Consider the following 23,635-nt stretch of genomic DNA (forward strand, 5'->3'; position numbering starts at 1 on the left):
GATTTCCACCCCCCCTGCCAAACTAGTTTAAACTCTCCCCAACAGCTTTATCAAACCTGCCCACCAGGATATTGGTCCCCCTGGGATTCAAGTGCAACCCGACCTTTTTGTACTGGTCACACCCACCCCAAAAGAGGTCCCAATGATCTAGAAAGTTGAATCCCTGCCCCCTGCTCCAATCCCTCAGCCACGCATTTATCTTCCACCTCATTCTGTTCCTATTCACACTGTCGCGTGGCACAGGCAGTACTCCCGAGATTACTATCTTTGCGGTCCTACTTTTCAACTTCCTTCCTAACTCCCTGTAGTCTTCTTTCAGGACCTCTTCCCTTTTCCTACCTATGTCATTGGTACCAATATGCACCACGACCTCTGGCTGTTCTCCCTCCCACCGCAGGATATCTTGGATGCAATCTGAAACATCCCGGACCATGGCGCCTGGGAGGCAAACTACCATCAGAGTTTCTTTCCTGTGTCCACAGAATCACCTGTCTGAACCCCTGACTATAGAATCCCCTATCACTACCCCTTCCTCTTCCTTTCCCTACCCTTCTGAGCCACAGGGCCAGACTCTGTGCCAGAGGCACAGCCACTGTCACTTCCCCCAGGTAGGCTGTCCCCCCCAGCAGTACTCAAACAGGAGTACTTATTGTCAATGGGTTCAACCACAGGGGTACTCTCTAGTACCTGACTCTTCCCCTTCCCCCTCCTGACTGTGACCCATTTCTGTGTCCCCCGTGGCCCCGGAGTGACCACCTGTCTGTAACTCCTCTCTATCACCTCCTCACTGTTTTGCCAGTTCACCAGTGAGATGGCTTACTAGAGATTGTCACTGGATGGCTTGTAACTTCCTTAGTTAACAGACTTGAATGCATCAGGTCTGGCCCTCAGCAGATTGAGGGTCTCATGGTTCATGCAGGGCTTCCGGTTGTGGAAGACTCCGAATGATTTTATGGGGACACATTTCTCTGAAACTGTTTTTATGAAGTCCATGACAACCACGTATGTTCATTCAGATCCTCAAATGAGTCTTTGAACATGGCCCAGTGATCAAAGCAATCCCAGAGCTGCTCCTCTGCCTCCCGTGACCACCTCTTGGCTGGGCTAATCTCTGGAGCTTTGCTCTTTAGCCTCTGCCTGTAGGCAGGTAGGAGAAGGACAGGCAAGTGATCAGATTTCTCGAAGTGTGGTCTGGGCATGGAACAGTAGGCATTCCTTGGTTGTCTAGTGTGTTAAGTAACACATATAAGATGCTGGAGGAACTCAGCAGGCCAGGCAGCACACACAAAATAACAACATCTTACTCAATGTCAGCAAAACCAAGTGGCTGATGATTAACTTCAGGTGGAGGAAACCAGACATTCACGAGCCAGTCCTCATCAGAGGAGAGATGGAGAGGGTCAACAACTTTAAATACCTTGATGTTATTATTTTGGCGGACCTATTCTGGGTCCAGCACATTGGTGCAATTACAAAGAAAGCACAGCAGCAGCACCTCTACTTCCCTATGATTTTGCAAATTCGGCATGACATCTAAAACTTTGATGTACAGTACTTCTATAGATGTGTGGTGGAGAGAATACTGACTCGACATGACATTGTGGGCCAAATGGCCTGTTCCTGTGCTGGTACTCTTCTATGTTTCTTGGCTGTATGACATTGGTATGGAAACACCAATGTCCCTGAACAGAAAATCCTACATGAAGTAGCATATACAACCCAGACATCACGGGTAAAGCCCTCCTCACCACTGAGCACATCTACACAGAGCATTGTCGCAGGAAAGCAGCATCCGTCATTAAGGATCCACACTACCTAGGCCATACTCTATTCTCTGCTGCCATCAGGAAGAATTTACAGGAGCCTCAGGACCCACACCACCAGGTTCAAGAACAGTTATTACCCCTCAACCATCAGGCTCTTGAATCAAAGGGGATAACTTCACTCAATTTCACTTGTTCCATCACTGAAATGTTCCCACAACCTATGGGCTCACTTTCAAGGATTTTTCATCTCATGTCCTCAATATTTATTGCTTACTTAGTAATTTCTGTATTGTTATTTCCATATTTTTCTATTTGAGCAGCTTGTTGTCTTTTGCACACTGGTTTGACACCCAAGATAGTGCAGTCTTTCATCGATTCTATTAGTTATTATTTTATTATGGATTTATTGAGCATACCTACAAGAAAATGAATCTCGTTGTAATTGGTGCTATACATGTACTTGGATAATAAATTTACTTTGAACGTTGATATGTGGCTATTCACTCTGTTTGTATTGTGGACCATGATTTAGAAGACTTCCTTAGATAAACATCTCTTTACCAAGGAGTCCTTTACTACCCATGTAATCAATGCCTCTCTCCTTGCCCAGAGGGAAAGAACTGCTAATACTCTACTTGGACATTCCCTGTTATGGCCTTCTTGACCTTGCTGGTCTTCATTTTTTTTTCAACTTGTACAGATGTTTCCTCTGCAAGATGTTCTTTGAAGACACAAGGGACTGCAGATCAGTGAGGTGGGCGTGATGGGCCATGGAGTCAGGAGAGGGAGATACGGACAGGCTGGGAGGTGATGTGAAGACAAAAGAGGCAGCAGAATATGGAATCTGATAAGAATGCCAAGAGTGAAATCAGGTTGGGGTGGGGGGGGGGGGGGGGAATGCTGGGCAGAAATGAGTAATAGGAGGAAAGAATAGGAGACCAAGGCGGTTAATTGTGCATCAGGTATCTGAGAAGCCCAGTGAAAGCTGCTTCAGTGCAAGCTTCCTTTACTTCCTTAACAAAAAACCTTTTAAAATCTTTAACAATCTGGCAGAGGAAGTGGAACTAAATGCCAGGTTATGTTTATGTCTAGACCGTTCCCAAACAAAACCAAAGACTTCGAACATAACCCGGGGTTTTCACTTAAAATGTAGTACTACTACCGGTTCTTGAATATGTATATACTTCTAGGCAATTTAATTTCAACAACTTCCTGTTGGGAGCTCGATATGCCAAAAGCCGGCACGGGAGAAAGTGACAATTGAAAGTTGAATGCAATGTTTTAATTATGATAATAATTCCCTTCAACAAGCTCTGGAGGTAAAGAAAGTGACTATCCTGCGCTCGACTCGCCCTCGTCGCTCAGCGGCGTGTCTCATCCCTCCTTGGACCGCGACAGGAGCAGAACCTCCCGCGACCGGGGATGAAAATGGGGCGGAGAGAAGGCTCAGCCCATGGGCGCAACCTAACTTGGGCATACCTCTCTCAGCCCGCCCCGTTGCTCCCCTCTCTGTCTGGTTGGTGAAGACTGTGAAACCGGCGGCAGCAATAGGCCAGCGCAGCTGTCACTCTCTCAAGCGCACTTGACGGCATAATGGGGTGGATGTGAGGTCGGGTTGAGGGGTGGGGGGTAGCGGCGGTAGTGAGGGGAAGCGTGGGATCCCGGCTTTGACTCAAGCACGACCGGCTCAGTACTGAGTGCAGGACAGACCGTGCACATCGCACCTCCATTCCTCCCCTCTCATCATCCGAAAAGGGCTCACGGTTAAAGTTTCTTTCTCTTTTAGTTTTGTTAACTGTAAAAAAGCAACGAAGCACCAATGGATTCTTCCTGCCGACAAGAAATGTCGCAGAGTGGCCAGAAAAACTTGCCCATTCATTTCTCGGGGAACGGCAAAGCCATCGGCGTCCTGACCAGCGGCGGAGATGCGCAAGGTAGGACAGATAATGCCTAAGAGGAGCTGTGAATTTCTAAACTGAAGAAGAATGAGGCAGAATTGGAGTTGCGGTTGGAGATACTTGTATTAAAATATAACCGCCCCAGCTGGGGCAGCATGGTAAGCAGTGCGTTTCCTCATCTCGCACGCTGCTTACTGCATTGCGTTGTTTTCAGTTCACCTCATCGTCCAACGCATTGCTAATAATCGCATGAAAACCGCTCCATTTTCTGGTATAATTAAAACAAAAATAAACTTTTAATATATATTTTAAGAAAATAATAGGCACCCAGGTACCCCTGTGCTCGTGTGATACATCCACGCCGCGTATTTCTGTGGGGACGGATTATATGATAGTTGATGCATGGGGGTATCGTTTATATATATATATATGTTTGTTGAGTTGTGGGCTCGACTGGACGTTGCGCAGACCTGGTTTGCGATTAGGATGCTAACACGGAAGAACGGGTGTACGTGACTGAACCAACCCCATGCCCTTGCGGATGGCAGCTTCTGCGTCAGATTCTAGGGCGGGGAAGCGGTATAGGGGAACGTCGGTCCGCCACGCACGTCTGTAAATTGCATAGGTAACTCCCCCCCCCCCCCCCCAGGTGGTTGAAGGTGTGTGTGTGGGGGGGGGGGGGAGAGGATGTGATGAGGATAATCGTGTTTGCTCCTGTCTCTATCCGGGCAGATTTTAATTTTTAAAAAATTATTTCCTTCCGCCGTTCTGCAGTGTAACTGCTGATTCTCCCCACTTCCCCGTGACTCACTTATTCCTTGTTCTACTGGACCCTTCTAATTTGGCCCGTGGGTAATGCAAAGAAGTGACCTTGAAATTCCTCTGAAAACGCTGGAACTTTTTCCTTTTCGATTTGAAAGGACCTCTTTTTTCCCCCTCCGCGAGGAATGTGTCCTGTTTAATCAAAGAATACATTCCCGGAGTCATGCGAGCATTATTTAAGTAAGAAACAGTCGGTGATATAAAGCTTACTGCGGATGGTGTTTCTGTGCGGCATACAATGAAATCATTTCAGTCCATCAAATCTGCTGATTAACCGCAAAATCTGTACCCCACCTGGTATTATTTTTCTCTATAACCTGTCCTCTTCACATTACCCTCGACACCCTCGGGTCTTCTCATTACTTACTGGTGTCTAAGTAATTTTCAGGGATCCATTCATCAACCAGTCTTTCAATAATATTTTTAGCGTACGGGAGCAAACCGATCACTAGGAACGTGAAAGCCGTCAGCCGTCAGGTTTTAACCAGGGTCACAGGGACCGTGAGGCATCAACCCATTTACTGCCCATCCCAGAGTCCTGTAGGCTATATGGTTTGCAGGGTCATTTTGGAGGGCAGTGAAGAGTCAACCACAAGGGTTTGCCTGGAGTCACATGGAGGTCTATGCGGGTAAAGTTCTTGTGTTTCAGAAAAGCAACAGGAACAAACCAGGAAATTGAACTGGCCAGCCGCAGACAGTGGGAGGGAGTTTATTGGAGAAGAGTCTTAAGGACAGGATTTACTTGCGTTTGGTAAACATGGAAATATTCAAGATAGTCAGCATGCCTTTGTGCAAGAAGGTTCTCTCATATTTGATTGCGGTTTCAGGGAAGTGCTGAAGATCATTGAGGGGTGGGCAATGGATGCTGGCTACATATATTCATGTCTGGCAATGTCCCTATTGGTAAGCTGGTTTAGAAGATAGTCATGTGGAATCCCTGGTCAGATGGTAAATTAGATCCATGATGGGCTTGGAAGATAAAGGGTAAAGAGGGAACGGCATTTTCTTCTGACTGGAGGTCATCGAGGAGCTTTTCAAGGACCCCTTTTGTTTGCAGTGCATATAAATGATATGAGCTAAAATGTAGGTGCTCTGATTGGTAAATTTACAGACTGTTGGAGTTGTGGATAATGAAGTTTGTCAAAGGATACAGCAGGATATATGGTAGATTAGTAGGACATTTGTATGGGAAATAACAGATGAGTTTAATCCAGACAAGTGTGAGGTGAGGCATTTTGGAAGATGAATTGCAGGATGTATACAGTAAATGGCAGGACCCTTGGCAGTGATGTACATGGGGATTTTGGGGTGAAGTCCAGAGCTTCCTGAAAGGGGCAGCACAAGCGGATAGGTTGGAAAAAGCATGCACGTGGTAACTTTGCCTCCTTTCATCAGGTAATTTAATGTTGGGAAGTTATGTTACATTTATATGAAACATTTGCTAGGTCAAAGTAACACACACAAAATGTTCTCCCTCCCCCCCCATCCCTCTTTTCCCATTCCCCATTACCACTTCTCCCCACTTGCCTATCAGCTCCCTCTGATGCCTTTCCTCTATTGCTTTGTCCCATGGTCCATTTTCCACTCCAGTCAGATTCCCTCTTTCTCAGCCCTTTACCTTTTCCACCTGTTGCTTCTCCTCCCCCAACAACCTACCTTCCCCTGAACCTGGATTCACCTATCACCTTCCAGCCTGTACTCCTTCCCCTCCCCCAACCTTCTTATTCAGGCCTTGTCCTCCTTCCTTTCCAGTCCTGCTGAAGGATCTCAACCTGAAACCTCTGTTTATTCTACTCCATTGATGCTGTTTGACTTGCTGAGTTCCTCCAGCATTTTGTGTGATATTCTGGATTCCCAGCATTCACAGAATCCCTTGTGTGATTTGGCTAGGCCGCATTTGAAGTAATGTGTGTAGTAGTTTTGATCATCACATGCTATGAAGGATGTGGAGGCTTCAGAGAGGGTGTAGGTTCACCAGGATGTAGCCTGATTTGGAGTACAGTAGTTATAAGAAGATTTGGACAAATTATGATGTTTCTAACTGGAGTGTTAGAAGCTAATGGGCAACCTGGTTGAAGTTCATTAAATTATGGTAGGGTAGTCAGAATCTTTCTTACCCCAACATGGAAATGTCAACTACTAGAGGACATAGGATAGTTTATAGTGTACATGTTCGTGTGGTGATGGGGGCTGAAGGTTAAAGGAGAATTGAAAGTCTCTTTTACACAGTGTTGGTGTCTGGAATGTGCTGCCAAGGAACTGGTGGTTATGATGGCAACATTGGTAGTTTCGACAGTCAATGAACAGGTAGATAAGGATAATTTAAGAGGTGTTTAGACAGTCAATGAACAGGTAGATAAGGATAATTTTCAGTCAGGTGAGATGTCATTTATTGACATCACGGTCAATGCTGTCATTGTGGGCTAATGGACCTATTTCTCTGCTGTAATCTGATGTTTTGTGTGGTTTAGTGATGACCATTTGCTGATGCTACATTTGAAGAATCATAAATTACTTGAATCTACTGTAAATTTCTCCAATTATTTGAGAATTTGAAATCATGTTTTTGGTTCGGTTGTCTACGCATCTGAGTTATTTGGTCTGTGTCTTAGCCACAATGTTACCATACCCTTAAGTATAGTACTTCACTATCCCACTGTTGGAGCAAAAAACAGCTGAACTGAATTAGCTGCTCAAGTGCCTCAGAACATTGCCAGAATTCATATTTTTGAATATAGCAGGTCATCATTGTACAGTTAAGATTGACAGTTAAGTCAGAACTAGAAGTGTAGTTAAATGCTAATTGTATGAAATTGTACTTTAATAATGGTAACCTGGTTAAGTACAGCAATGCCCAGGAAATATTGTAAATTAATTTTTCACATGCTGTGACAACAAAGGGGCAAGCAGTCCTTAGCTTTTTTTTTTCGTTTGAAAAACCACTGTTAATATCTTTTTACTGCGGGAGATAGCTATTGTTGAGTTGGTGTCTGAGGGGTGGATGTGCGTCAAGATGAGAGTCGTGATATGAAATTGAGCGTGTGGTATGAAGGAGACTACAAATTCTGATATCTGGTGTCACAATCTGCTGCATACATTCGTGTTTGACATCTAATCAAGCCCATTCTTTCAACTTTCAGCTACCAACATGCATACCTTGATTTATGATTACAGTAGACATTTTTGAATTTGAATAAAGTTTTTCTGATACATAACCTACACTCAAGGTATCTGTCTTCCCACTAACATATAAACAGTTTTCAATCAATTCACAACATGCTCCGATCTATCCTGATTGGGTCTCATTCCATTCAGTACTCAGAAGCATTCTAATGAATTGCACTCTTATGTTAACAAACTGTTGTGCAAGTCAAGTGTCTGTTCCTTACATTAGCAACAATATTTTATATAAGCATTTGATTCTTAATTTAGGTAGTTGGTTTGTAGATCGAAATGGGGATAACAGGAGTTGTAGTGAGACCTCACCTTGAGTATTGTGAACAGTTTTGGGCTTCTCATCTAAGAAGAGATATGCTGGCATTGGAAAAGGTTCAGAGGAGATTCACAAGGATGATTCTGGAAATGAAAGTGGGATCATATGAGGAGCATTTGATGGCTCTGGGTCTGTACTCATTAGAATTTAGAAGGATGAGGGTGGATCTCTCAGAAACCTGAATGTTGAAAGGCCTGGACATAGTAGTTGTGGAAAGGATGTTTCCCATGGTGGGGGAGTCTATGACAAGAGGGCACAAACTCAGGATAGAGGGGCGTCCATTTAAAACAGAAATGCGGGGGAATTTCTTTCGCAGTGGAGACCAGGTTGTTGGGTGTACAAGGCAGAGATTGATTGGTTCTTGATTGGACATGGCATCAAAGGTTATGGAAGGAAGGCTGGAGAGTGGGGCTGAGGAGAGGAGAAAAGAATCAGCCAGGATTGAACGGCAGGGCAGACTTGATGGGCCAAATGGCCTAATTCTGCTCCCATGTCTTACGGTCTTATAATTTACCAGTGGCACTTTCTGAAGCTCTGCCACACAATTTCTACTCTTGACGAACTTGTGCTTTTTCTTTCTAATTCTTTTTCCATTCTCTTTGTTAATTTTTTTTGCCAGAAATATGCATATAATTGATAAACTGGTTATTCTCTTATTACTCTCAACAATCCCTAAGGCCAAAGTCCCTGCAGTCTTTTTTTCCTTCTCTACTTCGGAGAATATTTTTACTATCGAAACTAAATATAGTAAGGCAGGAATTCCAGTTAATGGAAGAATGTGGCCCCTGGTTGTCCTTTGGCTGGAGCCATACATTTATTAACAACTGGACCAGGGGTATTTTAATTGGTGCCCAATTGTTGAGAAAGTTGTAATGGATGTTGCATCATGAGGCAGATCAAGAGCCAAAAGTTTTTTTTTAACATCATTAACATCAAAGGCCCTAACTGATGATGCCAGATGATATTGTCATTTTTGTCAAACATCCAGGTGTACAGACGATGCTTCGGGCCGAGCCCCTTCAGCAGGACTGTCCCAAAGGTACAAATGGGTTTAAGGAGGAATCACAGTTGCTGAGGCCAAATGACAGTGTTAATATCATGTGTCTAAGCAAGGTTTACAGCACCATATGACTGATCTCACATCCACCTGTGTGTGGGCCAGTATGGACTGCCCTGACAGTCTGCCAGTAGCTAAAGTTCTCAAACTGCTTATAAATATTTATGATAGGGCCACATTAATAAAGGTATTCAAATAAAGAATCTAATAGAAATTGTTTGAAAACAAAAGATAATTAAAAACTCAAATGTTTTTAATTCTCTGATTAAAGAATTAATCAGAGAATTAACTCCCTGATTTCCAAATGAAAATTACAGCTGTCAATCAATCACATGTGTAGCATGCCAATGGAAGCCTCTGTCACGCCATTGATGCCACTGTATCTGCCCACACAAATGGATATATGACCTGGAACAAAATATTACCTACTTACACTTCCACCTTGGTTTACAATTACAGCTGATTTTTACCCTTTGCATAAAATTGTCCAGCAATAAAACCTAAATTGCTGCTGGGTGATGGGCTGGAGATAAGTCTCCACCAAAGGAGGTGTAAGGCGCTCCTTCCCTCTGCTAGCCTGCAGGTCACCTTGGGCAAGGCATAGAACCTGCTCATTTCTTCCCCCCCCCCCCCCCCCCCCCCACCCAGATAGGCCTCACGAGAAGCCATGGGAGCAGGTGGTGGATGGTCGTATGAGCAACTGGTGCATATCACAAGTTCTGACCATGCAACTCAGGACACCAAGCTGAAGAGTATTGATAATGGCCGGGATCACCCATCTTGTAAAGACACTGCCTAGAAGAAGGCAATAGCAGACCGCTTCTGTAGAAAAATTTGCCTAAAACAATCATGGTGATAAAGACTATAATTGCTCATGTCGTAGCACACGGCACATGATGTTGATTCTCCTGCACCATAACTGTTTGATGCTGGACACTGATAGTTGATTCATTTTGTCACTACCATATAAAAGAAATTAAACTTTTCATCAAAATAACTGAAATTGGTAAATTGGTTAATCATTGTCACGTGTACTGAGGGACCTGTTTTGCATGTGTTCATACAGATGTATTTGTTATAACAATGCATTGAGGTAGCATAGGGTAAAACAAGAACAGAATGCAGAATTAAATATTAGATTTACAGGGAAAGCTCAGTTCAGGTAGATAATAAGGTGCAAGGCCACGATGAGTTAGAGGGTTGAGAGCCCATCTTATTATATTAGGGAATTGTTCAGTGGTATTTTTAACAGCAGGATAAAGCCTGGTGGTACGTGCTTCCAGAGTTCTATAGCTTCTGCCCATTAAGAGGAGGAGAAGGGAGGATGTCCTGGGTGGGAGGAGTCTTTAATTATTTTGGCTGCTTTACCGAAGCAGCAAGAAGTGTAGCTGGTGTCCATGGAGGGGAGACTAGTTTCTATGATGTGTTGAGTTGTGTCCACAAGTCTCTGCAGTCTTGGAGAGAGTAGTTATTATGCAGCAAGATTGGATGCTCTCTTTGGTGCATCAATAAAAATTTGCAAGGTCAGTGGGGACATGCCAGTTTCTTCAGCCATGATATCTATGTAGTTGGACCAGATCAGCCTATTGGTGATGCTCATTCCAAGGATCTTGAGGCTTTTGACCTTATTGACCACAGCACCCATATGAGTTTATTGCTGTTCCTTTTCCACTCGGGAAATTCTTCTGGCGACATGGATAACACTCTCATCATCAGATCTGTGGTGTGGCATAACATTGGGCAGGTCTGATCACTGAACTGACACCTGTGCTGTTTACATTCTTGTCAACACATTCATTCTCAAAAATGACCCTTTCAGTAATTGTGGTTATTGACTTCTGCTTATAAATTTCACAGATATTATTGGGTACAGATTAGTTTATGATAATGTTAATGATGCAGTTGGAAATATAATTTGCATATTGTCATATTTAAAATGTCACTTTAGATGTTCAGCAATAAAAATAAAAAATATATTAGAGATCAAAACCAAAGGATATGGCAGTTATTTTATAGAGTTACAGAGTTAAACAGTGTAGCCATAAGTCCTTGTGACCTGCCAGAATATACCAGCCATCAAAAATTGATTCATTTGATAGCACTTGGGCCATACCTATTATGCCTTGGGAATTGAAATGTGTGCCCTAGTCAAAGAGAAGTATAGCACTGAAAAAGGCCTTTTGGCCCCTCTAGTCCATAAAGCATTTAAGTTGCCTATTCCCACTGACTTGCACTGGGACCATAGCCTTCCATACCGCTACCATCCATGTACCTATCCAAACTTACCTTAAACATTGGAATAGAACTCGCAAGAACCACCTGCACTGGCAGCTTGGTCCACATCTCACAACCTTCTGAGTGGGAAAGATTTCCCTCATGTTCCCCTTAAACTTTTCACCTTTCACCCTTTAACCCATGACCTCTGGTTATAGTCCTACTCAACCTCAATGTCTTGAAACTTAAGTGTTCTGGGAGTCTCTTCTCCATCATCCTCTTGGGAACCGTGGTCCAAATTCCAGCCACATCTGGATTTGAATAAAATTCCTTGTAACCCCATTAAACCTCATACTTTTTGCTGTCTGACTTCTGTGCTGGAGGAAAAGTTTATTACCTTACGTCCAACCTACCCATCTACAATTATGTATACATTTATCAGGTCCTTCCTTGGCCTAGGAAAAGAAACATTACCCAATCTATTCTAAGACATTTCATCACAGCAAATAATCTTGGTTAACTTCCTTTGTGCTCTCTCCAGAGCAATTGCGACTTTTACTTTCTGCCGTGACCAAAACTGTATGCAATGTTCCAGATGCAGCTTCTCCAAAGTTTTACAGCTTCTATTTACTTGTGGCCTGGTTAATGAAGACCCTCTTTATCACCTCATCTATCCGTGCTGCCATGTTCAGAGATCTTTGCAGTTTCATGTTAAGGTCCCTCTGTTCCTCAATACTCCTATCACTCATTGTGTTATATCCTACCTCCCAGAATTTTCACCTCTCATACACCATATAACCATATAACAATTACAGCGCGGAAACAGGCCATCTCGGCCCTTCTATTCCGTGCCGAACGCTTACTCTCACCTAGTCCCACTGGCCTGCACTCAGCCCATAACCCTCCATTCCATTCCTGTCCATATACCTATCCAATCTTACTTTAAATGACAATATCGAACCTGCCTTTACCACTTCTACTGGAAGCTCGTTCCACACAGCTACCACTCTCTGAGTAAAGAAATTCCCCCTTGTGTTACCCCTAAACTTTTGCCCCCTAACTCTCAACTCATGTCCTCTTGTTTGAATCTCCCCTACTCTCAATGGAAAAAGCCTATCCATGTCAACTTGATCTATCCCCCTCATAATTTTAAATAACTCTATCAAGTCCCCCCTCAACCTTCTACGTTCCAGAGAATAAAGACCTAACTTGTTCAACCTTTCTCTGTAACTTAGGTGCTGAAACCCAGATAACATTCTATTAAATCTTCTCTGTACTCTCTCTATTTTGTTGACATCTTTCCTATAATTCGGTGACCAGAAATGTACACAATACTCCAGATTCGGCCTTACCAATGCCTTGTGCAATTTTAACATTACATCCCAACTCCTATACTCAATGCTCTGATTTATAAAGGCCAGCATACCAAAAGCTTTCTTCACCCCCCTATTCACATGAGATTCCACCTTCAAGGAACTATGCACCATTATTCCTAGATCACCCTGTTCTACTGCATTCTTCATTGCCCTACCATTTACCATGCATGTCCTAGTTGGATTATTCCTACCAAAATGTAGCACCTCACACTTACCAACATAAAACTCCATCTGCCATCTTCTAACTGGCCTAAATCTCTCTGCAGGCTTTGAAAACCTACTTCATTATCCACAGTGCCACCTACCTTAGTATCATCTGCATTTGCAGATATTTGTGAACTAATTAAAACCTTAAGTATTGCAGTAAGAGCTGGCTAACCACAGAAATTAGTGACTAGGGTATTTAAAATGTGCTAGTCTGTGGCACATGTGTTAATGAAGTTAATTTATTGTGGTATCGAGGCAATTTTCCCATAATGCAGTATTGAGTACTCTCACTCAACTTCAGGTATTATTGTTCGCTTCCGAGTGCCGCATAAACATAGAAGCAGAATTAGGCCATTCAGCTCATTGAGTCGCTCCAACATTCCATCATGACTGATTCCCGGATCCCACTCAACTCCATACACCTGCCTTCTTACCATAATCCTTTGATGCCCTGACCAATCAGGAAACGATCAACTTCCGCCTTAAATTTATGCATGCATTTGGCCTCAGCCGCAGAGCATTTCACAGATTTACTATCCTCTGGCTAAAAAAAATCCTCCTTACCTCTGTTCTAAGGGTCGCCCCTCAATTTTCAGGCTGTGCCTTCCAGTTCTGGATACCCCCACCATAGGAAACATTCTCTCCACATCCACCCTATCTAGTCGTTTCAATGAGAACCCCATACATTTTTCTAAGTTCTTGTGAGTACAGGCCCAAAGCTGCCAAACACTCCTCATGTATTAACCCCTTCATTCGTGGAATCATCCTCGTGAACCTCCTCTGGACTCCCTCCAATGACAACATGTCCTTTCTGAGATATGGGGCTCACAACTATTGACAATACTCCCAAGTGTGGCCTGAAACGTTATATACTGAAGTTCAGATGACATGTTTAGCTGTAAAGAATGTATCCCTATACTTCTCTTCCCAATCATTATTATCTTTCATGGACAATTTTTTAAATTTTGTGGCAATACAGGGAAGGAATATTCCTTTGAATTCTTAGAATTTGTCTGAGTTCAAAATGCAATGAAAAGTGTTGTATTTTGGAAGCTAGAAAGAGCAAAGGCCAGGAAAAATTAACAGTAAAATTTAAAAGGAATCATTGGCAGAATTAATTTCTTGTGGAAAAACACTTCTTGTCCCTGGCAATTTTTTTGTACTTTGTAAAGTGATGTTTCTGTGATCACTAGGGAAAATACAGTCCTCTCTGATCACTTTTGGGACTTGGCTGATGTTGGCTAAATTGGCCAGTGCTCGTTAAATGTGGCTCTCTGCCTCCTATGCAGGAGCTTTTGGTTTCAGGTCCTGCTCTGGAATTTTAAGCATGAGATGTGAACTGTTTGCTGATGCAGTAGCTCAGAGGACTGTACGTGAACAACAATTTTAAGTTGAAGCTGGACTGCTGCTTTGAGTGCATGTGGACAAAGCCCGTTGAGTGTCTTTAAGGCAGAGCTTGATAGGTTTTTGATTGGCCATGGCATCAAAGGTCACAGAGAGAAGGTCGAGGAGTGGGACAGAGGAGGGAAGAAAAGGATTGGCCATGATAGAATGGCAGTGCAGGGCCACATGGCCTAATTCGTCTCTTATGGCTTCTAGTCTTGTGGTCTTATTTTGTGTGTTACTTTGTTTTGAATGTTTTTTCCTAACCATGAAATGCATGACACTCCCTCTCTCTCTCTTGACACTGTTCTTGTTCTTCCACTCAACCTTCCTTCATCTTTGCAGTGTGAATACCACATGTTTTCTCCCAAGATTCAAGATGACTTAGAGACTTAACACAAAAATGGCCATTCATCACACTGACTGTGTGCCTACCATCAGTTACCTGTTTACATTCATCCTGCACTCTTTTGTTTTCTTCTAATTTTCTCATCGACTCCTCCCAGATTCTACCTCTCACAGTATGGGCATTCTATAATGGCATACTAACCTACCAACCCATATGTTTTTGGGATGTGACAGGCAGTGATGCAGCCGGTCAGGATGCTCTCATTTGTGCCCCTGTAGAAAGTTTTTAGGATTTGGGGGGCATACCAAACTTCCTTAACCATCTGAGGTGAAAGAGGCACTGTTGTGCCTTTTTCATTACACAGCTGGTGTGTACAGACCACGTGAGGTCCCCGGTGATGTGGATGCCAAGGAACTTAAAGGTATTTACCCTTTCAATCCCAGATCCATTGATGTCAATAGGGGTTAGCTCGTCTCCATTCCTCCTGTTTTCCACAACCAGCTCCTTTGGTTTTGAGACATTGAGGGAGAGGTTGTTTTCTTGACAGAGAGATGATTTCTTCCCTGCAGGACACTTCGTTACTGTTTGAGATAAGGCCAATCAATGTAGTGTCATCGGCAAATTTAATTAGCAGATTGGAGCTGTGGGTGGCAACACAGTCATGGGTATACAGGGAGTAAAGGAGAGGACTCAGTACACAGCCCTGAGGGTCTGCTGTATTGAGAGTCAGAGGGGTGGAGGTGAGGGAGCCCACTCTTACCACCTGCTGGCGATCTGACAGGAAGTCCAGGATCCAGCTGCACAAGGCAGGGTCAAGGCTGAGGTCTCTGAGCTTCTTGTCAAGCCTGGATAGAACTATGGTGTTGAATGCTCAATTGTTACCATTGGGCCAATTTATAAGTGATTCTTGCAGAAAATGCAAGAAAGTAGGGCACATGCAAAGAGCATGTTGGGTAGGCAAAAATAAATGGACTGCAGGGGGAAGAGGAAAAGATAAAAAGTCAAGTTGTAGTTTTAAAACGAGCACTAATCTGCATGCTGTTGATGAAAAATCTGATAATGATGAGAGTGACGCAGGACTGGATACCCTTGAGATTTACAATGTGAAAGCTAACAATAGACAAACAATATGGCTTACAGCAGAGGTGAACAGCAGATGAATTAAAATGGAATTGGATACTGGCGCAGCTGTTTCAGTCATTCCACAAAAAGAGTTTCAACAGCATTTTAAAGATACTAAACTGATGCCTACAGATATTCAACTCAGATGTTGTACTGAAGAAATTATAACTCCTTTGGGAATGACATTCATGACAGTGAAAAGCGAAAACCAGCATCCATATTGAACTTGTATGTTGTAAATGAAGGACTATGAGCATTGTGTGAAGTGATTGGCTGAGACAACTACAGCCAGATTGGCGGTCTGGCTACCACATCCTCTTCAATGAAATCGACTGAAAGCGAATTAACAAAGGTACTGGATGATGCCACAACTGTGTCCATGCCAAGCACCATGAACAGTTGCCCATCAGAGGGCAAACAAGTGTTGGTGCCAGCCACTGTGCCTCTGGTGTTTAGAAGAAGCATGAAAATGATGAAAACACTGGTCCAACTACAACAGTTATTGTTGGCAACGTATCTGAGAAAGCTTCTGATATGTTAGTCAGGCATTTACTTGCAAAATGTGGCTTGGTTTTAACCTGGAAGAGAGTTCAAGGAGCTTCAGGAACGACACAAGCATTTGTCTTTTGTATATATAAAGAATAAAAATCTAATCCTGTGTGTATTAAGGATATTGCAAGAACTTCAAGTGGGAGACAAAAATTTGCTTATAAAAGTAGATGCAAAGACCAAAGCCCATCTGGATCAAAGGAAGGCCAAAAAGGAAGGGGTCATTAGAGATAGGAAAACAGGATTTGTCAGATGATATTGCGGATGAGGAAACCAAGAAGAGAGATCAGATAGTAAAGCGAGCAAAAGAAGGATTATTCAGAGAACTTTCCAGATATCAAGTTGCACAAACTAGAAGAAAATGAGGAAAGAGATGGAGAGAAAGAATGAGAAAGAGAAAGGTGTGAAAGAGAGAAGGAACTAGAATTGCTGGAGGTGGGAACTGAACTGAAGAGACGGAGGAAGGGGCTGTTTGCTCAAAAATAGAGACAGCTTGGAGACACTGAGTGGGAAGATAGGCAAGTAATAGAGGAGGGATGCGCTTAGACTGATGGTTTGAGATATGTCTATTTTAATGCAAGAAGCATTGTGAACAAAGCGGCTGAGCTTAGAGCATGGATGATTACTTAGAGATACAATGTGGCCATTATAGAGACTTGAATGATGCAGGGGCAGGAATGGTTACTTAGTGTGCCAAGCTTTAGATGTTTCAGAAAGGACAGCAAGGGAGGCAAAAGAAGTGGGGGCATGGCACTGCTGATCAGAGATAATGTCATGGCTGTAGAAAAGGAGGAAGTAATGGAGGGATTGTCTACTGAGTCTCTGGGTGGAAGTTAGAAACAGGAAGGGGTCAGTAACTCTACTGGGTCTTTTTTTATAGACCACCCAATAGGCATCAAGGAGAAGATAGGGAGACAAATCCTGGAAAGGTATAATAATAACAGGGTTGTTGTGGTGGGAGATGTTAATTTCCCAAATGTTGATTGGCATCTCCCTAGAGCAAGGGGTTTAGATGGGGTGGAGTTTGTTATGTGTGTTAAGGAAGGTTTCTTGATACAATATGTAGATAAGCCTACAAGAGGAGAGTCTGTATTTGATTTGGTATTGGGAAATGAACCTGGCCGTTGGGGGAATGCTGCCGACTGGCACATTCTCAGCTGCAGGAGTATGTGCTGAGGGACGCACTGAAACTCGGTGCACATCTCCGTGTGCTGGTAGACCACCAAGTTTCGGGCCGACCAAAGAGCGTCTTTCACCGAGTTGATGATCTGCCAGCAGCACTGGACGTTGGTCTCCGTGTGCGTCCCCGGGAACAGCCCGTAAATCAGAGAGTCCTCTGTTACGCAGCTGCTGGGGGTGGATCTCAACACTGTCCCTTCCATCCTCCTCCAGACCTTCTCCGCGAACCCACAGTGTGAAAAGAGGTGGGTCACTGACTCCTCCTCACTGCAGTCCTCCTGTGGGCAGAGGGGTGTGGAGACGACATTCTGGGCGTACAGGAGGGATTGGACTGGGAGGGCCCCTCTCACCGCCAGCCAGGTGAGGTTTTGGTGCCTGTTGGTCAGGTCTGACGATGACGCATTTTGCCAGATGAACTGGACTGTCTGCACAGGGAACCATCCCACTGTATCCATGACATCCTTCTCCTGCAGTGCCTGCAGGACCTTATGTGCTGACCACTGCCTGATGGCCCTGTGGTCAAAGGTGTTGACCTGGAAGAACTTTTCTATGGTGCACAGGTGTGGTGGCAATGACCAGCTGACTGGGGCGTTGCACAGTAGTGGGGCCAGACCCATTCTTTGTAGCCAGGGCGACAGGTAAAATCTGGGCACATAGTGGTACTTGGTGCCCACATACCTGGAATCCACACACAAAGCTGGCCATCAGGGTGAGGGCGACATTGGGAATGTTTTTGACCCCATTGTCCAGGGACTTGTGCATGGTGGTCTGTCTGACCCGCTCCATCTTGGATCCCCAGACGAATCTGAAGATGGCTCAAGTGATTTCTGAGCTGAAGGAGCGGGGGACTGGCCACGTCTGCGCCAAGTACAGCAGTCTTGAGAGCACCTCACACCTGATGACCAGGTTCTTGCCCGTTACCGAAAGGGAGCCTCCTCCCTACAATCCCTGTTTCTGTTTCACCTTGGCAGTCAACTCCTGCCAGTTCTTATTGCACGCCTCGGCCCCTCAGAACCAGATCCCCAACACCTTCACACAATCAGACCTGATGTTGAAGGGGACGCTGGATCAGTTGGGCCAGTTGCCGAAGAGCATGGCTTCGCTCTTCGTGCGGTTGACCCTGGCCCCCGACGCCTGCTCGAACTGTTTGCAGATGCTGATCAGCCTGCGAACTGACCTCGGATCGGAGCAGAAGACGGTGACATCGTCCATGTACAGGGAGGTCTTGACTTGGGTCCCTCCACTACCTGGCAGCGTCACCCCTCTTATGCCCCCATCCCTCCTGATGGCTTCAGCAAAGGGTTCTATGCAGCATGCGAACAAGACGGGAGAGAGGGCAGACCTGATGGGGAAGCTGTCTGTTTCCCACCCGTTAACCTGGACTGCGCTACAGATGTCCGTGCAGAGCAGGCTGATCCAATTCCAGATTCCCTCCCCAAATCCCATTTTGGGGAGTACATCTGCCATGTACGTGTGCGATATCCTGTCGAAGGCTTTCTCCTGGTCCAAGCTGACCAGGCAGGCGTCCACCTCTTCCCCCTCCCCCCCCGTCCAGCACGTAGGCGATGGTGTCCCTCAGCAGCGCGAGGCTGTCAGATCTTCCTGACCGGTACAGCACAAGTTTGGTCTGGGTGGATCACCTGTTCCAGAGCCTGAGTGGGACAATTTAAAGTTTACTATGTTCTATCTGTCTGTATATTGTAGTAGTGTTATATAGTATACTGTGTATATAGTAAAATGCATTCTGTATTGAGTTAAGGTTTATAGCTAAGCAGTGAGGAGTGTTGTGTATTTAATATTTCAATATTTGTAATCTTGTGGATATGTATCTATTTTTGATTAAGCATTCTTCATTTAAATAATTATTACAGGTTGTATGTATAAATACGTGATCATGTGACCGCATGCTTGCTTAAAGCAAATCTGAAGTTAGACATACATTTTGGACTCCTATGTATCGCTTTTGAACACACTCAGCATCTGAGTCCAGGATTAAACCTGGTCCTTTGGTACTGCAAGGGAGTGGCTCTACTAGCTGTGCCACTTGGTCACCATAATACCTAATCCTCCCCCAGCAATTGTACATGACTTCACATACAAGGCAAATATTTTTTTTCTTTTTTTGCCTTTGGTCTCATTTTTGTATGAGTAATGATGGGGTGTGAGGATGTAGGACAATGCTTATCGACACCTCTGCTCTATCAAACTTTAAGAGCTGTAGAATTTCTAGAGGCAGAAGAGACTACAGGTTTGAAAACCAAACGATTTATAGGTGATGGTCTCAACTTGAAACGTCAACTCTCGACTTCTCTCCATAGGTGCTGCATGACCTGCTAAGTTCCCCTAGCTTTTAGTGTGTTGCTGAAGAACTTCCAGGCCTGGTTGTAATCTCATTACTGTTCACTGACTTTGCTCCATGCTTGATGGCCCTGTTGGAATTTTTTGAGGAGTATATAAGTAGGATAGATAAAGGGGATTCAGTGGCTGTGTTGCCAAGTTTGCAGATACTGTGAAGATTGTTGCAGGGGCAGGTAGTGTTGAGGAAACAGGTAGGGTGCAGAAGGATTTAAATTAGGAGAATGGACAAGAAAGTGGCAAATGAAATACAGTATTGGAAAATGCATGTTCATGCACTTTGGTGGTAGAAATAACTGTGCAGACTATTTTCTAAAAGGTGAGAAACTCCAAAAATCTGAGATGCAGGGGGACTTGGGAGTTAACTTGCAGGTTGAGTTAGTGGTGAGGAAGGCAAATGCCATGTTAGCATTCATTTCAAGAGCTCGAGAATACAAGAGTAGGGTTGTGATGCTGATGCTTTATAAGGCAGTGGTGAGGCCTCACCTTGAGTACTGTGAAGTTTTGGCTTGCTCCTCTAAGAAAAGATATGCTGGCATTGGAGAGGGTCCAGAGGAGGTTTACAAGGATGATTCTGGGAATGAGAGTGTTATCGTATGAGGAACATTTGATAGGTCTGGGTCTGTACTCACTGAAATTTAGAAGGATGAGGGGGATCTCATTGAAATCTTATGAATGTTGAAAGGCCTAGACATGGTAGATGTGGAAATGAAGCGAAGAAATTACTTTAGCCTGTGGGAGGTGAATTATGGAATTTATTACCAAAGGTACCTGTGGAGACCAAGTTATTGGGTGCATTTAAGGCAGAGCTTGATAGGTTCTTGATTGGGCACAGCATCAAAGGATACGGGGAGAAGGCCGGAGATCGGGGCTGAGGAGGGAGATAAAGGATCAGACATGATTGAATGGTGGAGCAGACTCAATGGGCCAAATGGCTAATTCTGCTCCTATGTCTTGTGGTCTAAGACCCTTCATCAGGACTGGGAAGAACAGATGAGAAGTCAGAGGAAGCAGGTGGTGGGGGTGAGGGGAGGAAGGTAGTATGTGATGGGTGAAACCAGGAGAGTGGGAGGGGTGAAGTAAAAAGCTGGGAAGTCGATTGGTAAAAGAGATAAAGGGCTGGAGAAGGAGAGATCCGTTAGAGGATAGAAAGCGATGGGAAAGGGAAATAACACCAGAGAGAGTTTTAGGGTAGGTGAGGGGAGGGAAATGGGATTGGCGAATGGTGGAGGTGGGACATTTATCAGAAGTTCAAGAAACTGGTATTCTCGCCAGCAGGTTGGAAGCTACCCAGACGAATATAAGGTACCAACCTGAGTGTGGCTTCATTGTGGCAATTGAGGAGGCCACGGACTGGCATGTCGGAATGGGAATGGGAAGTAGAATGTAAGTAGGTGGTCACCGGGAGATCCCACTTTTTCTGCCAGATGGAGCATAGGTGCTCAGTGAAGTGGTGTCCCAACCTGCTTCAGGTCTCTCCAATTACACAGGAGGCCGCATCAGGAGTACTGGACACTGCAGGTGATCCCAATAGACTCAGAGGACAAGTGTCACCTCACCTGTATGGACTGTTTGGGGCACTGAATGGTAGTGAGGGAGTAGTTGCCGGGCCAAGTGTGGCACTTGTTCCTCTTACAAGGATAAGTACAAAGAGGAAGATCAGTGGGGAAGGACGAATATACAAGGGAGTTGCGTAGGGAGCAATCCCTGCGGAAATGGGAGGGAGGGAAAGATGTGCTTGGTGATGGGCTCCCACGGAGATGGCATGGCAGAATTTACACTGATGCTGGACGTGGAGGCTGGTGGGGTGGTAGGTGAGGTGAAGAGGAACCTTATCGCTGGTGGAGTGGCGGATGGATGGAGTGAGGACAGACGTGTGCAAAATGGAAGTGATGCACGTGAGGGCAATGTTGATAGTAGAGGAAGGAATGTCCCTTTCATTGAAGGAGGACACCTAATTAGTTCTGGAATAAAAAGCTTCATCCTGAGAGCAGATGTGGCAGAGATGGAGGAATTGAAAGAAGGGGATGGTGTTTTTAGAAGTGACAGGGTGTGAAGAGGTACCTATGAGAATCAGTGATTTATAAAAGATATCAGTAGATAAGCTGTCTCCAGAGATAGAGGCAGAGAGATCAAAGAAGGGGAAGGAGGTGTCAAAAATGGAGAGGTAAATTTGTGAGTAGGGTGGAAGTTAGAGGTAAAGTTGATGAGCTCAGCAAGGGTATAGGAAGCAACACCAATGCAGTTGTCAATGTAGTGTAGGAAAAGTTGGGGAAAGATACCAGTGTAAGGCTTGGAACATAGACTGTTCAACGTAGCTGACAAAAAGGCAGGCACAGCTGGGACCCTTGTGAGTGCATGTAGCTACACCTTTCATCCGCAAAGTGGGAGGAGACAAAGGAGAAATTATTCAGTGTGAGGACCAGTTCTGCCAGATGTAGGGGAGTGGTGCTGGAGGGGTACTGTTTGGGTCTGGTGTCCCGAAAGAAGTGGAGAGCTTTGAGACCTTCCTGATGGGGGTTGGAGGTGTACAGGGATTGGCCATCCATAGACAATTTGAAGTCGTTGAAAAGATCAAGAGCATGTGAGATGGCACGGATGTAGGTAGGAAGAGACTGGACTTGGCGGGGGGGGGGGGGTGGATAAGACCGAGTCAAGGTACGTAGATATAAGCTCAGTGGGGCAGGAACAAGCAGAAACAATGGGTCTACCTGTGGACAGGTAGGTTTATGGATCTTGGGTAGATAGGAGGTAGAAACGGGAGTTGTGTGGTAAGGGAACTATGAGGTTGATGGTAGTGGATGTGAGGTCCCCGGAGTTAATAATGTTAGTGATAGTGAGGGAAACAATGGCCTGGTGCTCCTTTGTGGGGTCCTGTTCAATGCGTAATTAAGAGTAGATGTCTGAGAGCTCTGTCTAGCCTCAGCAAGGTAGAGGTCAGTCTGCCAGACTACTATCTGCAGGTTTGATGGTGATGTTGGGATTAGTGCAGAGAGAATGGAGAGCAGAGCATTTGGAAGGAGTGAGATTGGATTTAGAGAGAGGAGTGGTGAAGTCGAGACGGTTTATCCCTCTCGTCGGCAGTTAGCGATGCAAAGATCCAGAGCGGGCAGAAGACCAGAGTGGGCTGTCTCAGGATGAGGAGGAAAGTTGATGATGTGAGAAGGAGTCGTCACTGTGGGCTCGGTAGACCTTGTCAAAGAAGTCGGCACAGAGATGAGCTCAGCGTGATGGTGGGCACGGATCCTACTGGTGTAGCACAGGGACAAAGGTGAGCCCCTTACAGAGCGTTCTGCCTCAGAGAGGGGAAGGTGAGAGGGAGTGATCAGAGAATACAGCCATCAAATGAACGTTGCAGCTCTCCTGATTCATTGTGATAAGAGTAATGAATTGAGGACTTCTGAAGGGGTAAAATGAGAGAAAACAGACCAGTCCTCAATCAGAAGTGGAGAGAATGAGCAATTTTAAGTTCCTGGGTGTCAGTATCTCTGAGTACCTAACCCTGACTTGACATATAGATGCAGCTATAAAGAAGACAATGCAGTGGCTATCTTTCATTCAGAGTTTGAGGAGATTTGGTATGTCACCTGAAATACTAGCAAATTTCTACACATGTACTGTGGAGAGCACTGTAACTGGTAACTGGCTGCAGAATCATCTGGTATGGTGGGGGGGGGGGGGGTTGCCTACTGACAGGATTGAAGTAAGCTGCAGAGAGTTGTAAAATTATTCAGGTCCAAAATAGGCACTAGTCTCTATGGTATCCAGGACATCTTCAAGGAGTGGGGCCAAAACATCGGCATCCATCATTAAGGACCTCCACCATCCCGGACATGCCCTCTTCTCATTGTTAGCATCAGGAAGG

General features: G+C 44.7%; 1 protein-coding gene across 4 annotated transcripts in view; it reads left to right on the top strand.

The window, feature by feature from the left end:
* The first annotated feature begins 3,370 nt into the window (after positions 1 to 3,370).
* The window catches only part of pfkpa (phosphofructokinase, platelet a), a 119,383-nt gene continuing 99,118 nt past the window's right edge, over positions 3,371 to 23,635 (top strand). Inside the window, exon 1 of one of the 4 annotated variants that reach the window (XM_059971919.1) lies at positions 3,371 to 3,700. In XM_059971919.1, the coding sequence (XP_059827902.1) occupies positions 3,586 to 3,700 (115 nt within the window). In that variant the 5' untranslated portion in view covers positions 3,371 to 3,585. Of the gene's footprint in view, positions 3,701 to 4,270; positions 4,290 to 23,635 lie in introns of those variants that run through there. The other 3 variants (XM_059971917.1, XM_059971916.1, XM_059971918.1) reach the window with 3 other exon arrangements.

Source organism: Hypanus sabinus, chromosome 6, assembly GCF_030144855.1.
Source record: "Hypanus sabinus isolate sHypSab1 chromosome 6, sHypSab1.hap1, whole genome shotgun sequence".
In the NCBI taxonomy this organism is placed as follows: Eukaryota; Metazoa; Chordata; class Chondrichthyes; order Myliobatiformes; family Dasyatidae; genus Hypanus; species Hypanus sabinus.